The 19975-nt window shown below is 49.4% G+C and overlaps 1 protein-coding gene across 2 annotated transcripts; it reads right to left on the reverse strand.

Moving 5' to 3' along the window:
- Window positions 1-877: 877 nt before the first annotated feature.
- Window positions 878-17408, reverse strand: ZNF783 (zinc finger protein 783). Of its 2 annotated transcripts, XM_070424112.1 has the most exons (7): window positions 17279-17408; window positions 13166-13567; window positions 12956-13082; window positions 12684-12812; window positions 7000-7116; window positions 5916-6026; window positions 878-3923 (listed from the first exon to the last, which is right to left on the reverse strand). In XM_070424112.1, exons 1-7 carry the CDS (start codon window positions 17300-17302, stop codon window positions 3100-3102), a joined length of 1734 nt encoding a protein of 577 aa, XP_070280213.1. In that variant the 5' UTR covers window positions 17303-17408; the 3' UTR covers window positions 878-3099. The 2 variants fall into 2 exon arrangements, with proteins under 2 accessions (XP_070280213.1, XP_070280214.1); XM_070424113.1 differs by lacking the exon at window positions 5916-6026.
- Between the last annotated feature and the right edge of the window lie 2567 nt (window positions 17409-19975).

Consider the following 19975-nt stretch of genomic DNA (forward strand, 5'->3'; position numbering starts at 1 on the left):
GTGGTGACATTGGTTAATAAAATCATATAGGCTTGAGGTGTACAATTCTATACAAGGTTGTTTTCTTAAAGTCGGCCAGCTTCTCTTTTCTTCAGCTGTCCTTGTCCATCCATCCTTCTAAGCTCTTTAGTCAGAGTGCCTGGGACTTCATCTTCATTCCATGGGCTGAATGGCGGCCAAGATGGCCAGAAGGGAGGTCTCTGCAGATTGGAATTGAGCCTCCCCATATGCCATTCCTGTATTAGATATAAGGAGGTCAGTCAGCCACCAGGAGAGGGGTCCAGAGCCATTTCCAGCTACAGGTAGGTCAGGATGCTCTGGAATAGGGGGAAACTTCTTCCAGGCACCCAAAGGCCTCATTGGTCAGACCCCCAAACAGAGCCCACCTGGAAGACTGTCAAAGACAGCAGACACTGGACTCCACAGGGCCCCCATGGGAAGAATCTTGAACCAAGACCCAGGGGCAATATAAGATGAACTAACAAAGCATTACCATAATAAATGAAGAGTGTAAAGGATTTGAATCCCAGCTATACCACACACAGTGATATGAGCTTAGTCAATTACTTAACCAACCACTTCACCCAGGGACACAGCCCAGCAGGAGAAAGGAAGTGAGTGAGAAACCTGAGTCCTGAAAACTTCCCAGGGCACTGATGCATACCAAGTGCTAGTTCAGTCTGTGAGTGTTCTAGAGCACCCTCCTCCCCTCCCCCGCAGACAGACACACACACACACACAGTGTGCTGTGGGAAACCTGGCAGGTGTGAGCGGCAGCAGAGTCCCTGTGCTAGTGCGGAGCAGCTCACCCAGAAACCGCCCTGTACCGCAGCTGTCTGTACCAGAGAGCAGGAACCAGGTCATGTGCACGCACTCAATTAGTCCAATATATTTATTGACTCAAGACTGAGGCAAGGAACTGCCACCATCAGTTCTTCAGGGCCTTTAACACCAGAACACCACCTTTCTTTGTTTTACAAATGAGGAAGCCAAGACCCAGAGCTGGGAGTGAGCATAAGGCCATACCAGGCTCCAGCCTCTGGAGTCCCTGAGGTCCATCTGCTCCTGCAACACACAGGCTCCCTTGACTCATTCTAGAGGCACAACTTTCTTTGAACACCTACTGGGTGTCAGAACTCACAAGGCCTTGCCTGGGGTGCAGCACATTTACTGCTTTGGAAGAAGGGGGCGTAGGTGCCTTGTAATTTCTCACGTTTGGCTTCTAAGGATACCAGTATTGACACAGGGCCTCTCTTAGCCCTGAGGCATCCCCAGGGAAACACCTGAGACCAGCTCTTGCAGCTGAGGGTTAAGATCAGAGCAGCTACACTTGCACCATATCCTGTTTGAGCACTTGCTGACAGCCTTGCCCAGACTTGTGGGGCCCCTGGAGAGGGCTGAGGGCTACCAGTATAGACAGTGGCACCTCTTCTTCCCAAGCCCAGGGGAGCTTGGCTGAGCTGTCACTGACTTGTATACTCACTCGTGCCCCAGAGATGATGGCAATGTTACCATCTGCCCCAAACTCTGTTCATATAGAGTCTGAGGGGGCACAGCCAGGGACCCAGGCACCTGGATGCAGTCCTCTTCACATAGTGCCAGACAAATAAGACAAACAGCTGAGGACCCATCACCCAAGCTTCAAAATCACCCAACCGGAGGGCTGGTCTAGAGGCAGCATCCAGAGTGGTATGATTTAAGAGGCACAAGAAGCTCATTGCTGTCAAGACTTCTCCATGAGGCCTGATGCTATTGCCTGAACATTCAGTTTGACTCTCTGCTTTGGTAAGAATTTGTTTCACTGAAATACCAAGCGCTGCTGGGGATAAAACCCAATGAGAGACTCACCCCACTCTGCACCCACCTGACCTTCCACTCACTTCACAAAATAAAGGCTCTTCCTGATGGATCCTGAGAGAATGGGCTGGAGATCAACACAGAAGGGAGAAGCGGCCCTGAACTTGAAAGGAAGAAATCAGGCTTCCTATTTGGTTGCCTCTTAATCTATTATGACCCTGACAACCCTAAGGTGAGGTAGGATGCACTGGGGTAAATGAGGAACACCAGGCTGGAGGTGGTGAACAAATTAATCCAGGTCTCCTGGTTGAACGCTGCAGAAGGCCCTAGTTCTTGGAGACAGCCCCCTCCTTTAACATGACAAACCACCCAGTTGGCTGACCAACCTCACCCAAACCTGGACCTTTTGCTCAGAAGGAGCTTCTTGGGCTTGCTTCCTGAGGCACCCCCCGTCCCCCTTGTGGCGACCTATGGGCATGGAGCATGCTCACCCTTGAACACTGAGACCATGAGGACGTCATCTACTCTGGGCTTCAGTTTCCACTTCTTTACTGATAACCAAAGCCAATCAACCCCCTCTACAGGAAGGCCCAGGAACAACCGGAATCACTCTGGGCCAAGGCACACACACTTGGGAAGACACCTGGTTTCCAGGGCAGCAGCCAAGGCATCCCATCAACACCCAGGCTGGTCTGGACCCGGCTCTATGGTCCCCACGCAGAGGCAGGTGGCAAAATTGTCCTGCCACCCAGAGGCTCGTGGTCCCCTTGGCAACCACACACAACTCTTACAAAAGCACCAGAAAAGCTTCCTAAGGAGGCAAAAAAAAGTTTCAAAGTAACGAAGTAGAAAAGCCTAACTTCCAGGGCCTACTCTTCAGGCTGCCTGTCCGCTCTGCTGTTTCTCAGGTGCAGCAGGCCCCAGTCCTCTATGTACAATCAACACCCCAGGACCTCAATGTTTCCATCGCCTGTACTGAAAGCACCGTGATCCGTGGTCCACTTGCCCGTCCATGGAATCTGCAAAGGCCCCCACCCAAAACGAGGCGCCCCTAAGCCTTAGGGGGTCCTTTATAAGTCAGGAATGTAGAAAAGGCAGCGAAGAGTAACAAACTGAGGAAACAGGAAATGGAAGCAACTGTGGCACTCATACACTGTCACCAAGAAGGGTGCTGCTTCCATTTGAATGAAAAGAAAAAGCTCTCTCCAAAGCCATCCCAGGACTAAGAACCAGCGCCAGGCCCGAGGGGCAGGGCCCAACAGGCGGAGAGAAGGTCCTGCCGGTGCCCGGGCTCCTGCCGGGTCAGCCCTCCTCCGAGTGGCCGGGCCGGGGCCGGGGCGGGCTCCCCGGGCAGGCCTGGTCCCGCGCGTGGGTCTGCATGTGGATGGTCAGGTGGTGGTTCCGGTTGAAGGCCCGGCCGCACTGCGGGCACTGGTAGGGCCGCTCCCCGGTGTGGATGCGCTGGTGCCGGAAGAGGTCCGAGGGCCGGCGGAAGGCCTTGCCGCAGTACGGGCAGGCCGGCCAGCCCTGGCTGTTGCCCGTGTGCAGCCGCTGGTGCAGCAGCAGGCTCTTGCGCCGCTGGAAGAAGCGCAGGCACTCGCTGCAGTGGTACACCTTGGCCGCCGGCCTCCGCCCCACGAAGGACCGGCCCGCCAGGGCGCGGCGGCCCTCGGGCTCCTCGGGGAGCCAGCGGATGACGGGCCCGGACACCACCACCTCCCCAGGCTCCAGCGCGGAGTGGGCCTCCCCCCACCCGCTGGGCGAGCTGGCCTGGGCCTGCCGCTGCTGCTCCTCCACGTGGGTCCGCTGGTGGATGGTCAGGTTGATCTTCAGGCGGAAGCTCTGCCCGCAGTCGGGGCAGGGGAAGGTCCGCTCTCGCCGGCGAGGGAGGATGCGGGGCACCTCCCCCACCGCCCCTGCGGGCCGAGGCCGAGGGTCCCCTGCCCGCACCCTGGGCACTCCCTGGGCATGAAGCTGGCGGGGACCCCCAGTCCTGCTCTTGGGCCCCTTGGGGACTGTACTCGGGGTCTGGCCGGGGGGCTTGCCCAGGAAGAGCTGCTCCGGCATCATCTCGTCCTCGTCCTCGGACTCTGCCTCCGTCTTGATGACCACACCTCCAGCACCACCTGCCGAAAGGAATCTCGGTTGATTTCCTGTGGACCACCCCCCACCCCTGCCCTAGTCCGGCCCTCCTGGCACAGCTCCAGGCTCACAGGCACCCCTCTCCTGCCTTCACTGAACTCTTTTCTCCTGCAGGGCTCACCACAGGGAGCAGGGGACCTTCTCGCTCAGCCCCACCCACGGGGACTGCCTCCTAATGCCACCCAGTCTGTTGGTCACTTGGCCTATGCCTGCAGGCCAAGCTAGAATGTCAGGAAAGAGACAAAGCTGCAAAACCAGGGAGTCAGGAGGTCAGACCAGTGGGAGACATATAGGTGGGAAAATGAAGAGGAGACAAAGACAGGCAGAGACCCTGAACCCTGAGATTTGCTGGCCATGCAGGACCCCCTGGACTTCTGATGACTTTAGTCTCAATCTCTGAAAGACAATTAGCCTTATGGGCCCTGACTACCTCCTTACGAGGTCAGAGGCCTCAGGGCTGGAGGTGCTGAATGCCTTAGCCACACTGAGAGCTACTCATCTGTGTAACAAACCCACACTGAGCGCCTGTGATCTCGGTGACACACAGGTGACAGGCAGGAGGCACGAGGATCGGGGCTTCCCGGTAGGGCCTCAGTGTGGGTCACACACTTGACTCTAAGACGGGACTTAGGCAAAAGAGCTCCCAGGACACAGCAGTGAAAGGGTGGGTCTGGGGCAGCAGGTCCCACGGGTCCCTAACGTTGGTTAAGGAGGGTCCTGGCTACGGAGCCCTGCCTGGAACACTGTGCGTCCTTCATACCCTCCTATTGCTGTTCACCTCTGGTCTGCTCTGCAGTCAGCCCCCCACCACTCTTGTCTAATCTCCGCCAGCACCTGGTGGCCTCAGCTGCTAGACCACAAGGTCTGCTCAAAGGGTGACCGTGAACCCTGACCTCTGCACATTAAAATGAAAATCTTCAACCCTTTACAGGCAACTTCCAAGGTCCAGGACCAGAGAAATTTCTATTCTTGCTGAAGCTTGAACTTAAACCACAAGCCAGGAGGCCAGTGCACTCAGGAGCCCTTCCATGGTGGACCTCCAGGGACAGCACCCGATGGCTCCCTGAAGCTCCCCCCTAACCCTCACAAATATCTCAGGATAGAACTTTACTTCTGTTAGAAATAACCCACTGGTATTAATTTAGTCCTACAGCTATAGAACCACAGAATCCATAAGAATCATTTAAACTTAGGGGTAAAATAGTGTTGCATTTAGACACTGACCCCACGCACACCCACCCCAGGCACACCCGCTCCACACACACCCGCCCCCGCGCACACCCGCCCAAAAAAAGAAAAAAAGAAAAGAAAATGGTGTTGCATTTAATGGGCTACCATGGTATTCCTGAACTTAGGGATTAGTGAAGGCCAAAGCCCCAGGTCCCTTCATGTGAGCCCATCTGTAGCTTGGTCCCACTAGGCCACAACCCTGCGGTGGATCCAAATCTCACCTTTGTCTTCCGCTGAAGCGGATACTAGGATGGAACCAGGGGAGAGCTGGATCCCTTTCTATGGGGACAGAAAACCTGCCCAAGGCCAGAGTAGGCAATAATCACTTTCTTTTTCTTGTTCGCCACGGTGTCAGCCGGTTTACAAAAAATACACAGACTCTGAGTGGGAACTAAATTTAAATCGCACACAAGCTGGTGAGTGGTCAGGCCGGCTGACTGGAGGCTGTTAGCCTGGGCCACTCCTAGGTGGCCGTGAGGCTTTTCTGTCACCAGACCACAAACCTGGCGACATGCAGCTCGTTTCCCAGCAGCACTTTCCGGTCAGGCTGGACCACAGTGAGGGAAGACCAGACCACAGAGGCTCTGGGTCCCCAGAGCCCCAGGGAAGTAAAACCTGGGGGATGAAGGGACCCCGCAGGAGGAAACCTAGCAGGTCTCACCATGCTAACCCCCAGCCCATCCCAAAGGGACTCGGAGCTCCTCTGAGGCTCTGCAGTGGCCACAGGGCTTCCTCCCTTCACTCACCTAGCCCCATGCTGGGCAGGATGTCCCTAGGAGGGGAGACAGGGGACTCCCCATCTGAAGAATCTTCTTCCAGTTTAATTGCGGACAAAATGCTGGTACTGGCTGGGGGCCCTGTGGAGAGAATCCTGTGAGGGTCTTTCCTGACACCGGGCTCCTGCAGGGTGACACAACCGTTTCCCAGCAGGCCCTGGTTATGCTCCAGCACCTGCCAGGAAGAGGAGCCCCATGCTCTCCTGTGCCAACAACTGGTCCCTTGGCATCTGTCACTCTGATGGGCCTCTAAAGGACAGAGGGTTTGGGGAGGCCCCTGGGGCACAGTGCCAGGTCTGCAACAGACAGGGACCATGAGAGGGTCCTATCTCTCCTTATACAGTTAGTGGCCAGGAAGGAGGGAAACAGGGAAGGGAGGGGAGGCCATATTCAACCTCAGGGAGGCCATATTCAGTGGGGAAGATGCACAGAAGTAACCGGAGAACCCCGAGTCTGACAAGCCAGGCCAGCAGGAAGGAGACACAGAGAAGGCCAAGGCAGCAAAGCGCAGTCTGAAGACAGAAAATGGCTCTGAATTATCTGTCAAGTGCTAGGCTAATGCCCTCTGAATTATATTTCATTTTTGGAAAAGGATGGCAGGAGTCTCCTTTAAAAGAAGCAGACAGAGAACATTGGAAAGGTGACTAAAGCCACAGAGCTCCTCACATGCCTTCAGAAAGACGACAGGTACTGACGAGCACACAGGCTGGCCCCATGCTAGGTGTATGACACATACCTCCCCTTAATGAACCCACTGTAAGCAGTCTATTACCTGCCCTCTGTGCCTTTCCCCTCACTCCAGACAGACCAGTGTGTCTGGCCCCCAACACACCCGAGGAACCCACACCTTTGCTCAGACTATTTTCTCCTGCTGAAATGCCGTCCCCGGGAAAACTGACTTCCTCTATGGCCCGCCTCAGTGGCGCCTTTTCTAGGAAGCCTGTCCCACTCAGCCCAGCAGGTCCCAGCCATTCCCCCACCCTCTTCTCAGTACCACTGGCTGGTACTGTTGCTGGGATGCCAGTCACACTGCCACCTGACAGCCCTCACTCACCCGTGCTTGTTCCAGGTGGAGTTACTCTTGCTCCTGAGTCTCTCTGGTGCTCGGGGGCCTGCCTTTCATTTGGACCCTCCTGGTCAGACCTGACTGGGCTGGGAATGTGCTCTGGAACTGGAGGGAGAGTGGGGATACGCTAATCAGTGACACCGAGAACAACAGAGTTCCCCAGGTAGCCAGAGCCTCTGGGAACTGGCTAGATGCAGCCACTGGGACCTGGGACATCAGGTCAAACACAGGGTTTGATAATTAAGTGGACTTCACTGATCATCTAGTGACTACATTCTAGGCCAGCAGTCGCCAACCGGTGGTCCACAGACCACTGGTGGTCCGTGAGGTCCAAAAGGTTGGCGACCGCTGTTCTAGGCTAAAGCTTCCATGTGTGAGAAAAGGAAACAGGGCAGCACGGTATCTTATTGACAGTAACAGGCAGGTCACACAACAGGGCCACAGATCTGGCTTTTTCAGGACTCCTGGCTCAGAACACTACAACCATGGTTCACAATCCCAAGTCCTCTACCAGGCTGGTATATAAGGATCCCCTAGGGAACACCCCCAAGATTCTCATCAGTAGATCGGGGTGGGCCTAGGAAGTTTATATTTTTTAAAAGCTTCCTAAGGCAAAACATACGAACAAATATTTCACAGAATAAGAAGTTAAATGACCTATAAACAAATAAAAGGATATGCAACCACACTCATAATGAGAGGTACCATTAAAACCATACTGTTACCAAAGCCAGACAGACACTTCAAGGAAACTACATACCCATATCTCTTATGAACATTGATGCAAAAATCCTCAACAAAAAAATAGCAAAACAAAATCAGCAGCATATTAAAAGGATTAAACATCATGACCAAATGGAGTTTGTTCCTGGAATGCAAGGATGGTTCAACATATGAAACTAGATCAACAGATTACACCATATTAACAGAATGAAGGGGGAAAAGCCCCAAGATGATCTCAACTGATGTAGAAAAAGCATCTGATAAAATTAAATACCTTTACCTGACAAAAACAGAAGGAAACTACCTCAACATAACAAAAGCCATATATTAAAAACCCACAGCAAACATCATATTTAATGGTGAAAAATGAAAGCTTTTCTTCTAAGATTAGGAATAAGGCAAGGATGTCCACTTTCACCACTTCTATTCAACAAAGTGATGAAAGTTCTAGCCAGAGCAATTAGGCAAGAAAAAGAAATAAAAGGCATCTAAATTGGAAAGGAAAAAATTATTTGTTCACAGATGATATGAACATATACATAGAAAACTTCAAAAATTCCATATAGAAACTGTTAAAACTAATCAATGAATGCTGCAAGTTAGCAGGATAATAAAACTAAACATAAAAAGATCAGTTGCATTTCTATATACTAATAATGAACAATTTGAAAAGGAAATTACAAAAACAAGTCCATTTATAATCATATAAAAATATCTTAGGAATAACTTAACAAAGGAAGTGAAAGACTTTTACAATAAAAACTACAAAACATTGCTGAAAGAAACTACATTAGTCCCCCCTATCGATGTGGGATATATCCAAGACCCCCAGTGGATTCCTGAAACCACAGGTAGTACTCAACGCTCTCTGTTTTTTTCTACATATGCATACCTATATAAATTAGGCATAGTAAGAGGTTAACAACAATAACTATAATAAAATAGAATAATTATAACAATATACTATAATAAAAGTTATGTCAATGGCTTTGGGGCCATGATTAAGCAAAATAAGGGTTATTTAAACACAACGCTGTGATACCTTGACGGTCGATCTGATAACCAAGATGGCTACTAAGTGACTTACGGGTGGGAAACATATATAGTGTGGATACGCTGGACAAAGGGATGATTTCCATCCTGGACAGGATGCAGCAGGACAGCGCGAGATTTCATCACGCTACTCAGAATGGCACGTAATTTAAAACTTATGAATTGTTTACTTCTGAAATTTTCCATTTAATATTTTCGGATCGCGGTTGACTGCAGGTAACTAAAACCATGGAAAACAAAACAGTGGATTAAGGGGGGATTACTGTAAATACATAAATAAGTGGAAACACATCCCATATTCATGGATTGGAAGACTTATTATTAAGATGTCAATACCACCCTCAATAATCTACAGATTTAATGTAATTCTTATTAAAATCCCAATGGCATTTTTTTTCAGAAATAGAAAAATCCATCCTAAAATTCATAGGGAATCTCAAGGGACTCCAAATATCCAAAACAATCTTGAAAAAGAAGAACAAAATTGGATAACTTCCTGATTTTAAGACTTACTGCAAAGCTGCAGTCATCAAAATATTGTGGTACTGGCATAAACAGAATAAATAGAATAGAGAACCAAGAAATAAACCCTCACATATCTGGTCAAATGATATTTGAGAAGGGTGCCAAGATCACTTAATGGGGAAAGAACAATCTTTCAACAAATGTGGCTGGGAAAACTAAATATCCACATGCAAAAGAATGAAGTTGGACCCTGATCTAACACCATGTGTAAAAATTAGCTGAAATGAATCAAAGCCTAAATGCAAAATCTAAAACATAAAACTCTTAGAAAACACAGGACAAAAGCTTCAGGACACTGGATTTGGCAATGATTTCTTGGATATGACACTAAAGGCACAGGCCACAAAAGAAACACTAGACAGCAACAAGACACTTTGATCATAAAGCCATTACAGCAACTTTGGGAGTCATAGCAGATCTAATACACAGAGACAAAATGGGGAGACAAAGAAGAATGCCCCAAATGAAAGAACAAGAGAAATGCTCAGAACAATAATTAAATGAAATGGAAGCAACCAAAATATCAGATACAGAGTTTAAAACAATGGTTATAAGGATGCCCAAGGACCTTAGAGGAAGAATGGATAATCTCAGTGAGAACTTAAAAAAATAGTGACCATTAAAAAGGATGTAGAATCCATTAAAAAAAAATAACAGACAAACTAGACTTTGTGAATAATTTTAAATTTGTGCATCAAAAAACACTATCAACATAATTAAGCAATACACAGAATGGAAGAAAATACTTGTAAGTCATCTACCATATAAAGGATTGATATACAGAGTATATAGAGAATTCCTAAAACTCAACAACAAAGAAACAACCTGACTCAAAAATGGTGAAGGACTTGACTAGACATTTCTCCAATATTTCAATAAGTCAATGAGAATGGTCAATAAGGACATGAAAAGTTTCTCAACATCACTATCAGGGAACTGCAAATCAAAACTACAATGAGATACTACTTCACACTCATTATGATGTTTACTATTTAAAAAAACAACAGGAAATAACAGTACAGCCATTGTGGAAAACCATATGGTGGCTCCTCAAAAAATTAAAAATAGAACTACCACATCATCCAGCAATTCCACTTCTGAGTTTATACCTAAAAGAACTGAAGGCAGAGTACTGAAGACATATTTGTACATCCATGAACATAGCAGCATTATTCACAAGAGCTAAAACATGGAAGTAACCCAAGTGTACATTGATAGATTAAGAGATAAACAAAATGTGGTCTATCCATGCAGTAGAATATTATTCTACCTTAAAAAGGAAGAAATTGTCCTAGCCAATTTGGCTCAATGTCGGCCTGAGGACTGAATGGTTCTGGGTTCGATTTCGGTCAAGGGCACGTACCTCGGTTGTAAGCTCAACCCCCAGACCTGACTCCCAGCCCTGGTTGGGGTTAGTGTTAAGAGGCAACCAATTGGTCTCTCTCACCTCAATGTTTCTCTCTCTCTCCATCTCCCCCTCCCTTCCCATATCTCTAAAAATCAATAGAAAAATATCCTCAGGTGAGGATTAACAAAATATAAAAAAAAATATAAAGAAAGACATTCAGCACAGGCTACAACAGGAATGAACCCGGAGTACATTATACTAAATAAAATAAGCCAGTCATAGCCCTAACTGGTTTTGCTCAGTGGTTAGAGCGTCGGCCTGCAGACTGAAGGGTCCCAGGTTCGATTCCAGTCAAGGGCATGTACCTTGGTTGCAGGCACATCCCCAGTGAGGGGTGTGCAGGAGGCGGCTGATTGATGTTTCTCTCTCATCGATGTTTCCAACTCTCTATCCCTCTCCCTTCCTCTCTGTAAAAAAATCAATAAAAAATATTTTTAAAAAAATAAGCCAGTCATAAATAGACAAATACTGTATGAATCTACTTATATGAGGTACTCAAGAGTAATCAAAATCATAGAACTGTTGAGTGCCAGGGGCTGGGAAAGGGACAGAATGGGGTTATTATTTAATGGTATAGAATATTTTTCAGCTGGTATGCCACAAGAACTTTTAAAACATGCAATACCTGACAATTTGATCAGGGGCACTGAACTCTTTTTCCTTAGATTGTCAAATAAAAAAATGACAACAATTTGCCCTAGCCAGTTTGGCTCAGTGGATAGAGCCTGTGGACTGAAGGGTCCCGTGTTTGATTCCGGTTAAGGGCATGTACCTCGGTTGCAGGCTCCTGGCCTTGGCAAGGGGCACGTGGGAGGCAACCAATCAATGTGTCTCTCTCACATTGATTTCTCTCTGTCTCTCCCTCTCCCTCCCGTTCTTCCTAAAAAATATCCTCGGGTGAGGATTTAAAAAGAAAATAAAAAAATGACAACTACCACCAACACAATAGCTGTCGGTGTGAATGAATCAAAATTATATCTATTTTTTGGTCAGGCCAGCAAAAAATATATTTTTTGGTATGCCACAGAATTTTAGTAATTAGTTTGTGTGCGCCATGAGATGAAAAAGGATGACAATCGCTGGTATAGAGTTTCAGTTTTACAAGATGAAAGAGTTCTGGAGATGGATGGTGGTGATAGTTGCAAACATTATGAATGTATTTAATGTCTCTGAACTACACACATAAAAATGGTTAAGATGGTAAATTTTATGTTATGTGTATTTGACCACAATAAGAAGAAAAGAAAGTATCGATACTCAGTACAACATGTATGAACCTTGAAAACATGCTAAGTAACAGAAGCCAGAGACAGAGGTATTTTGGTTATGTTTTGGGGGGAAAGAGATGGACACAGCAAATGTGGCAAACTTTTGATCACTGGTGAATCTGGGGGATTATCATCTGGACGGAAAGTACTATTCTCTCTACTTTCACTTATTTTTTTAAATTTTATTTTTAAAAAGCTCCCCAGAGGATTCTGATATGCAGTCAACTTTGGAACCACTGTCCTGTACACACCAGCTGTGGGGATGAAATCAGCCCCGGGCTCCTGCGAGAGGGTCCATTACCCCAAAGGGAAGCCGGTACAGTTCAGGCCTTACAGCGGCAGGTGATACAGTTGGGAACCAGGAGGTGGTGGCAATAATGCTGCTGCTACTTGTAGTGCTGCTAGTAACAAGTTCCTATTTACCATAACATGCTCGGCTTTGCAAAGCCTGCCATCACTTTTAGTCCCCACAACTGTCAGGTAAGGCGAGTACCGCCGTCCTCTTGCACAGAGGCAGAAACCGTACGGCTCTTAAGGCAAAACCCTTGTACCCACCCGACTGGCCGGCCTGAGACAGAGTGTGCCCCACTTTGGGTTATGGGCCTGTGTTCCCTTCCTGGCCTCACAGCATGCTGGGAAGCCCAGGAGAGCAGGGACATGGTTCAGTTTGCCCTCACCATCTTGCTCCTACTCACCAGCGTCCGGCCTGCTTGGGCAAGCTGCCTCTCTCTCTTCCCCCTCCTCCTGGCCCCACAGGCCTTCAGGACAAGGCTCCTCTCCCCTCTCTATCCGAGTGAGGATGTCTGGTTTGGAGATGGCATAATCTGTGTACAGAATGGAGAGAGAGAGAGAGAGCTGGGTCAGGACACCTGCCACCCGGTTCACTACACAGATGTAGAGACACCAGAGGAACAGGAGCCAAAGCAAAGACACAGGCAGAGGCCCAGATGCTATGACTTGGCCTTACCCAGGGAGACCAGCATCTCGTAGTTGCCCCTCATCACGTGCTTGTACAGATTCTTCTGCCAAGGATCCAGCTTGCTCCACTCCAGCTCGGAAAAATACACGGCCACATCATCAAAGGTCACGGGCACCTAGAACCACAGGTGTCATGAACGCCTACCCACACTTACAGGCACAGCCCCAGGGGCTGCCCCACCCCAGGTGCCCAGCTTACCTTGGGGGCCTCTCCCTTGCTGCCCGGGGGCAGCCGCAGGATCCAGAAGTTCCTGTTCCTCAACAGGTTCTCCATGTTCTCCAGCCGCTTCTGCAGCAGCCCGTACTCCTGCAGCAGGGTCCCCAGCACGGCCCACTTGCCCTCCAGCTGGTTCCCGAACTCCAAGGTCGTCTTCTCAAAGTCAGCCAGCTTCTTCTCGGCTGTCCCGGTCCGTCCCTCCAGAGTCAGCAAGCGGGCCAGACAGGAGTCCACTTTCTTCTCCAAGGCCTGGATAGCAGCCACCACTGTCCACAGCGTGATCTCCGTGGAGTAGAGGTAGGAGTTCTTCTCAGCAGCCGGCTGGAGTGAGGGAGAAGTTGTTGAAGGCCTTTCAAACCCTGTTTGTCTGTCCCTCTCTGAAGCCTGTACACAACAAGAAAACGGAGAGACGTTACCAGAATGATACAACCAAAATGTCCACCTCAAAAAGAAACCTCAGAATGGCACCTGCCCCAGTGAAGCCCCATCTGGATCCTGAAGGCAGCCAGGCAGCTGAGTCGGCTGGGGATGTGAGGACATCAGTTACACGTCCAGGACAGGAGACACTGGCTGGACCACGGTATTAGCACGTGAGAAACAGAAGGAAAAACATGGCCAAAGAAAGAAGTATCTGTGGTCTCAGACAGGTGACCCCTACCTGGGTCTTGGTCTCTTCCTCTGAACATGAAGGGATAGGCCTTGAATGAGGTACAGAGAACATGAGCTCTGCGCTCAGCCAGCCTGGGTGCAACTGGCAACTCCACCTGGCTGACGGAGAGCAAGGTTTCTTACACACCTTTCAACGTCCCTTCCATATCTAGAAAAGGGAGCTAATAATAGGACCTACATGACATGATTATGAGGATTAATGACACCATTTGGTAAAAAGCACTCAGCACAATGCCTAGCTGTGCTTCCCAATAAATGTGAGCCCTATGCTGATACAGCTAAGATGATTGTGTAGGAGAATGTTGAGGATATGACGGTTCTGGCTCAGGAGGGCAGTAGGAATAGTGCCGACAGCCCAGGTCTGGTTCACCTTTTATCCCAGGGTCCTGGAGTGCCTTGGAAAGAGCTTCTGAAGTGCCTCAGCTTATGTGGGTGCTGATGACAAGCCTCCCTGAGGCTTGCGCAATGGTCTCGGTCCCAGGTCATCTTGCTAAAAGCCTTGTTGGAATGACAAAACAACACATCGCCCCTCCATCTCACTCATCCGTCTCAGTCAAATCACAAGTCCTACTCTTTGACTTCTGAAATCATCTCAAATCCATCCCCTTTTCTCCTCCTCCACTGCCATCACCTAGTCCAAACCCCCTCACCTGTCGCCTGAGCCACTGCAATTCCGCCCAATTCATTTCCCCACTTCCTCCTCCCCCACAGTACTCTACTCAGCTCCCCAGTATACCTAAAATAAAATATAAACTTTTTTTTGTGCTCAGTCACAGAATAAACTTTTTAAAAATATATTTTAATTGATTTCAGAGAAGGGAGAGACAGATAGAAACATCAACGATGGTAATCATTGACTGGCTGCCTCCTACATGCCCCCTACTGGGGATTGAGCTCTCAACCCAGGCATGTGCCCTTGATCGGAATGGAACCTAGGACCCTTCAGTCTACAGGCCAATGCTCTATCCACTGAGCAAAACCAGCTAGGGCAAAACCTAAACTTCGTAGCAGACTGCAGCCTACCTCCCTGACCTGTCTCCTCCTGGGCAGTGACTGCTCTCCAGCCGCCCTGGCCTCCTTGGACTCCTCCACCTTTGCATGAGCTCTCCATCTGGCTTCCTCTGATACAAATCTCCAGCTTAGACATCGCCTCACAGGGACCTTCACAGACCCACACATCTAAAATAGTGCCCTGTTAGTCCCTTCCTTCATAGCACTTGTAGGGAGCAGCTCTAGGGTTAAGCCTCGTACTGACCTGACCTGCGGCAGGGCCACAAACAAGTCCCAGCTTGGAGGGCAGAGCCCTCTTAGCATCGTTAAGCTTAACCTTATAGCCCTCCCTAGCTTGTTCCTAAGTAGCTACTGAGCTGTGGGAGGTGCAGCAAGTGCTGCCAAAATAAGTGAAACTCACAAAAACGTTGTAAACAAGTTTTGATCTCACTATAAAATAAAGCCTCCTGCAGGCAGGGGAGATCTGCTGAGCCCCAGCTGTATTCTCTTGTCTGTCTTTTTTAATCCTTCATGGCCCCTCCTCAGGCTCACCGAACCCTTGGCTGTGCTGGCAGGCACAAGCACTAATAACCTAAGCCAGTGATGGCGAACCTATGACACGCGTGTCAAAGGTGACACGCAAACTCATTTTTTTGGTTGATTTTTCTTTGTTAAATGGCATTTAAATATATAAAATAAATATCAAAAATATAAGTCTTTGTTTTACTATGGTTGCAAATATCAAAAAATTTCTATATGTGACATGGCACCAGAGTTAAGTTAGGGTTTTTCAAAATGCTGACACGCCGAGCTCAAAAGGTTCGCCATCACTGCCCTACGACAACCCTGTGTGTCTGCCTGGGTTCTGGTTTCCCTACAGGGACATACGCTCCATGAGTGTAGGTGCTAATTCACAGCTGTATCTGTGTAATGTCTGTTCCCCCACGTCCCGCGTGGTTCAGGGTTCAGGATCTGGAAGAGGAGCCACACACAAATGAAAGAGAAGAGACAAGAGATAATTTGGAAATACTGGGGGGCCAGGCAGGCAAGTCCAACTCAAGGGGAAGGACTTTCACTGGTGCTCAGGCCTCACCAACCTTTTATTGGTTTGGGATACACCCATAGCCCTTAGGCAGGCAAGTTCCAGTAACAGGCAGACTATCTTATCAATAAGGATTTACATGACTATCTGGTGGGGAAGTTGCTTCAGCTACCATTGTCTGGACTAACAGTGGGTGCACAGCCCTGACCTTTGCCAGGGCTTCAAGGGTCACCAGCCTTCAGGGTTCCTTGTCCACACCTCTCTGCTAGTGAGGACAATAGGTGGCTTCCCACAGTATCCCCAGCTTCTAAGAGTGCCTCACTCACAGCAGTGCCCAATCAATGCCTACTGAATGAATGAATGACTAAACAATTCAACAACACATTCATTCAGTAACAATCACAGAACACCTGTCATCATCAATGGGGATGCAGAGAAATCACCTGGCTCTTCCTTCCTTCTCCAGCAGGAAAATTCTGTATAGAAATACAAGAGTGATACCCAAAGGCTAACAAAAGTTGGGGGCAAATCAGTCCTGTTTGGGAGCTTTTCTAAGGAATCTCAGGTGATGCAAGTGGGCAGAGGGGAAAGAAGAGGGTGGATAGGATCCGTCAGAAAGAGCGCTGGGCTAGGTGGGAGCTGAAGATGGCACCTGTGCGGTTATAGAAAGGCCATCGGCAGCTCTCCCCAGCAAACCTGCAGACCTGCCACCTCGCGTCTCTCCCCCGCACTCAGGGAGACCTCACGGCAGGGGAGGGAGAGAAAGTTCCTCCTTGAGAAGCAGCCAGAAAAATCAAAAACTTCACTGACATGTATTGATGAGAGGAGGTACCACTGATAGAGCTCTTCACCACTGCTTCTCTACTGTGTCCAAACGACCAAAGGATTGCTTTCTCTGACTTGTACATACGGAACATTATCAGCCAACATTCTAAAATGTGATAAAGCAATCTTAAAAGTAAAAAATCCACCTCCACTCTCTCTTGTAAACAGCGTTTAGTCCCTCTGCCTTAGGTAAGAGCAGAATACTGGGTCCCTCCAAGGGGATGTAATTCCACCGCCCTGGCCTGGCCTCCACTGCGTGTGACCCTGGGCCGGTCCCTTCCCGGAACCTCAGACGCGGCTGTCAAAACCCAACGCGGCCGGAGACCCTACCCTCCCGCCGGCCTCCGGGCCGCTGGCCTCCACTGACACAATGGATGGGGAATCGGCCACTCGGTTCCAATGCAAGGCCTGCCACCGTGGGTGTCGCTGGAAAGCGGGCCGATCCCCCGCCGCCGGGCCGCCCACCACCCGGCCTGGCCTTTGGGCCGCCCGGTCGCTCGGCCCGAAAGCGACGCGGACGCCGACGAGGGCGGCCCGGTCCGTCTGGGCGTCCGCGGGCCCGCGCTTACCCGGTCGGGCGCCGCCTCGGCCATGGCTGCCCGTCCCTCCCTCGCAGCTCCTCTCGGCGGCCTGTCGGGCCCGGCGCGGCGCGCTGGCGGCGGCGGAGGCGGAGCGGAGCCGCCCAGCCTCGGAGCCCCAGCCCGGCGGCCGCGAGCTGCGTCCGAGCCACGTGCCCCGCCGGCCCTTTAAACAAGAGCTGCGCTCGCGGCCCGGCCCGCGGGCACACACAGCGCCCCCTGCAGCCCGAAGGACCGCACGGGAGTGGCCCGCAGCCTGGCGTCCCGGCGGCCGCGGGGGCCACCCAGGGGGCCGGGCCACCCAGCCTCGCCTGGGCCGCGGGAGTGGACACCGCCGGGCGGGCGCCGGGCGGGTGCGGGCCACGCGCAGACGCAGCTCGCGGGGCCCAGGCCGGCCCCGAACCCGCTGCAGGATGGCGGGGCTTAGGGAGCCCAGTGTCCCACCCAGGAATCCGGCCAGAGAGCGGACAGGGGAAATGCGTGACTTCACAACTTTGGGAGTTCCGCCTCGCCCCAGCCCCCATGGGGAATCTCAGTGTATGTAGAGTCACCGTTTTAACACCTCTAATGGACCCAAAGTGACTATTAGTTTGAATATAGTATTTCATGCCCAGGAAAAATAAAGGTTTTAACTCTTAAAATCTATCAACCTATTTATTGATTGATTGATTTCAGAGAGGAATCCAGAGATAGAAACATCAATGATGAGAGAATCCCTGTCGGGCTGCCTCCTGCCCGCCCCCTACTGGGGATCGAGCCTGCAACCCAGACCTACTGGTTCATAGGTCCAGGCTCGCTCAACCACTGAACCACGGCCAGCCGGGCTAAACCTCTTTTAGTTTTCCAGACCAAATAGAGACCTCAGGAAAAATTTAATTCATTAAAAAAAGAAAAAAAAAAGCCTTCCCTCTCTTCCCCAAACAGCTTTGGGAATCCTCAGTCCCCTCTTCCTTTCCTGAGACCTAGCTCCTGAGCAGAGCTGTGGAAGTCCTCTGTGCCACGCTGTACCCCCGAAGTCCTCTGTGCCGCAGTGCACCCCCGAAGTCCTCTGTGCCGCAGTGCGCCCCCGAAGTCCTCTGTGCCGCAGTGCGCCCCCGAAGTCCTCTGTGCCGCAGTGCGCCCCCGAAGTCCTCTGTGCCACAGTGCGCCCCCGAAGTCTTCTGTGCCACAGTGTACCCCCGAAGTCCTCTGTGCCACACTGTGGACCAAAAAGGGACCACATACTAAACCTGACAAGCTCAGCAAAGGCCAGCTCCGTGTGCCTTACAAACTGAGACCTAAAGTAACCACACTGGATGGTCTGAAATTAAAACTTTCTAACAAAAGCTAGTCATGGCAAGATTGACCTTTGTCAGGGGAGATACCCTGACAAAGGTTAATCTTTAACCTTAACTGAGCCTGTCTATTGTCTTTTTGCATCTATGAAATGCCAGGGTGCCCTGGCTAGGTGGTTCATTTGGTAGGAGCATCATCCCATGCACCAAAACAGGTTTCGGATTCAATTTCCGGTCAGACACATACTTGGGTTGTGGAATTGATCCCCAGTTGGGGCGAGTATGGGAGGCAACTGATCTCTTTCCCTCTCTCCCCTTTCCTCTTTCTCTAAAAATTAAAAAATAAATAAACAAAAACATATCCTTGAGTGAGGAGTAAAAAGAAAAGAAATGCCAGTGTAATTTCTTTTTTTCTAGACCCCTCACTGCACCAGAGACCACAAAACCCTTCTTACGGGAAGCAACCAATCGATATTTCTTTCTCCCTTCCTCCCTCTCTAAAAAATCAATAAGAAACATATCTTCGGGCGAGGATTAAAAAAAAGAGAGAGAGAGAGAAATGTCAGGGTAATTTCCTTTTTTCTGGACCCCTCACTGCACCAGAGCAAAGATCACAAAACCCCTCATGATTTGTTATAGTGTTAACTGCTAACTATCCTATAACCACAAATGTAAAAGAAGTATCTATTTATTTTACTTTTTATCCGGTCCCAGAGATTTCTCCACTTTGCTTTCTCCCACCTCCCTAATCAATCATGTCCAGTCACATGGATTTCATGTAACCCCTTATGCCTCCTCCTTTATTTGTAATGTATAAAATAAGGTGCAAATCTGTCATTCTCTGGAGCATTTTCTCAATATGTTAAGATTTTGCTTTCTGGCAATTGTCAGTTTGGCTCAAATACACTCATAAAAATTCTCTACAGGTTTAAACATTTCTTAGGTTGACAACGCCCAGTCTTCCCTTGCATGTCAGCCATCATCTGGAATCTTCACAGCTCTGGCTCCAGGCTGGGCTTGCAGCAAAAGTAAATCCACCACTAATTCAGGCCCTGAGGCATTTTGAATAAACCACTCAATATGGGACCCGTTTTCTCATTTGTAAAGAGCCTTACTATGGAAAACCAGAGTTAATCACTGAATGTAAAATGAAACATGCTGTATGCAGTATAAATTTTTATTTTCTACCTTTTCTGCATTTCCCATTCATTTTATAATCTTTGTCCAACAAGCCCACAAACTCTTCTGTTTACATTGGGCATCAATTCTTATTTTCTAAGATCACAACTTACCAGTATTTTATAATTCTTAATATATTGGTCTGATGGATCTCTGATGAGCTCCTAGTGTAAATCAAAAACAATTGTAGCCTGTAATCTATAATAATGCTAATTAGACCGGACAGCCGATCAAC

The sequence above is a fragment of the Myotis yumanensis genome, unplaced genomic scaffold (assembly GCF_028538775.1).
Source record: "Myotis yumanensis isolate MYYU_CA2020_CCGP unplaced genomic scaffold, mMyoYum1.0.hap1 SCAF_9, whole genome shotgun sequence".
Lineage (NCBI taxonomy): Eukaryota > Metazoa > Chordata > Mammalia > Chiroptera > Vespertilionidae > Myotis > Myotis yumanensis.

Bases quoted from the DNA above. Each gene is read 5' to 3' on its own strand.
- ZNF783 (XM_070424112.1), bottom strand. From the start codon at position 17,302: ATGGCCGAGGCGGCGCCCGACCGG. The intron at 12,813-12,955 runs GTAAGGCCAAGT...TTCTGTACACAG, and splicing joins CGAGATGCTGGTCTCCCTGG to ATTATGCCATCTCCAAACCA. The intron at 6,027-6,999 runs GTGAGTGAGGGC...TTCTCTCCACAG, and splicing joins TCCACCTGGAACAAGCACGG to GGCCCCCAGCCAGTACCAGC.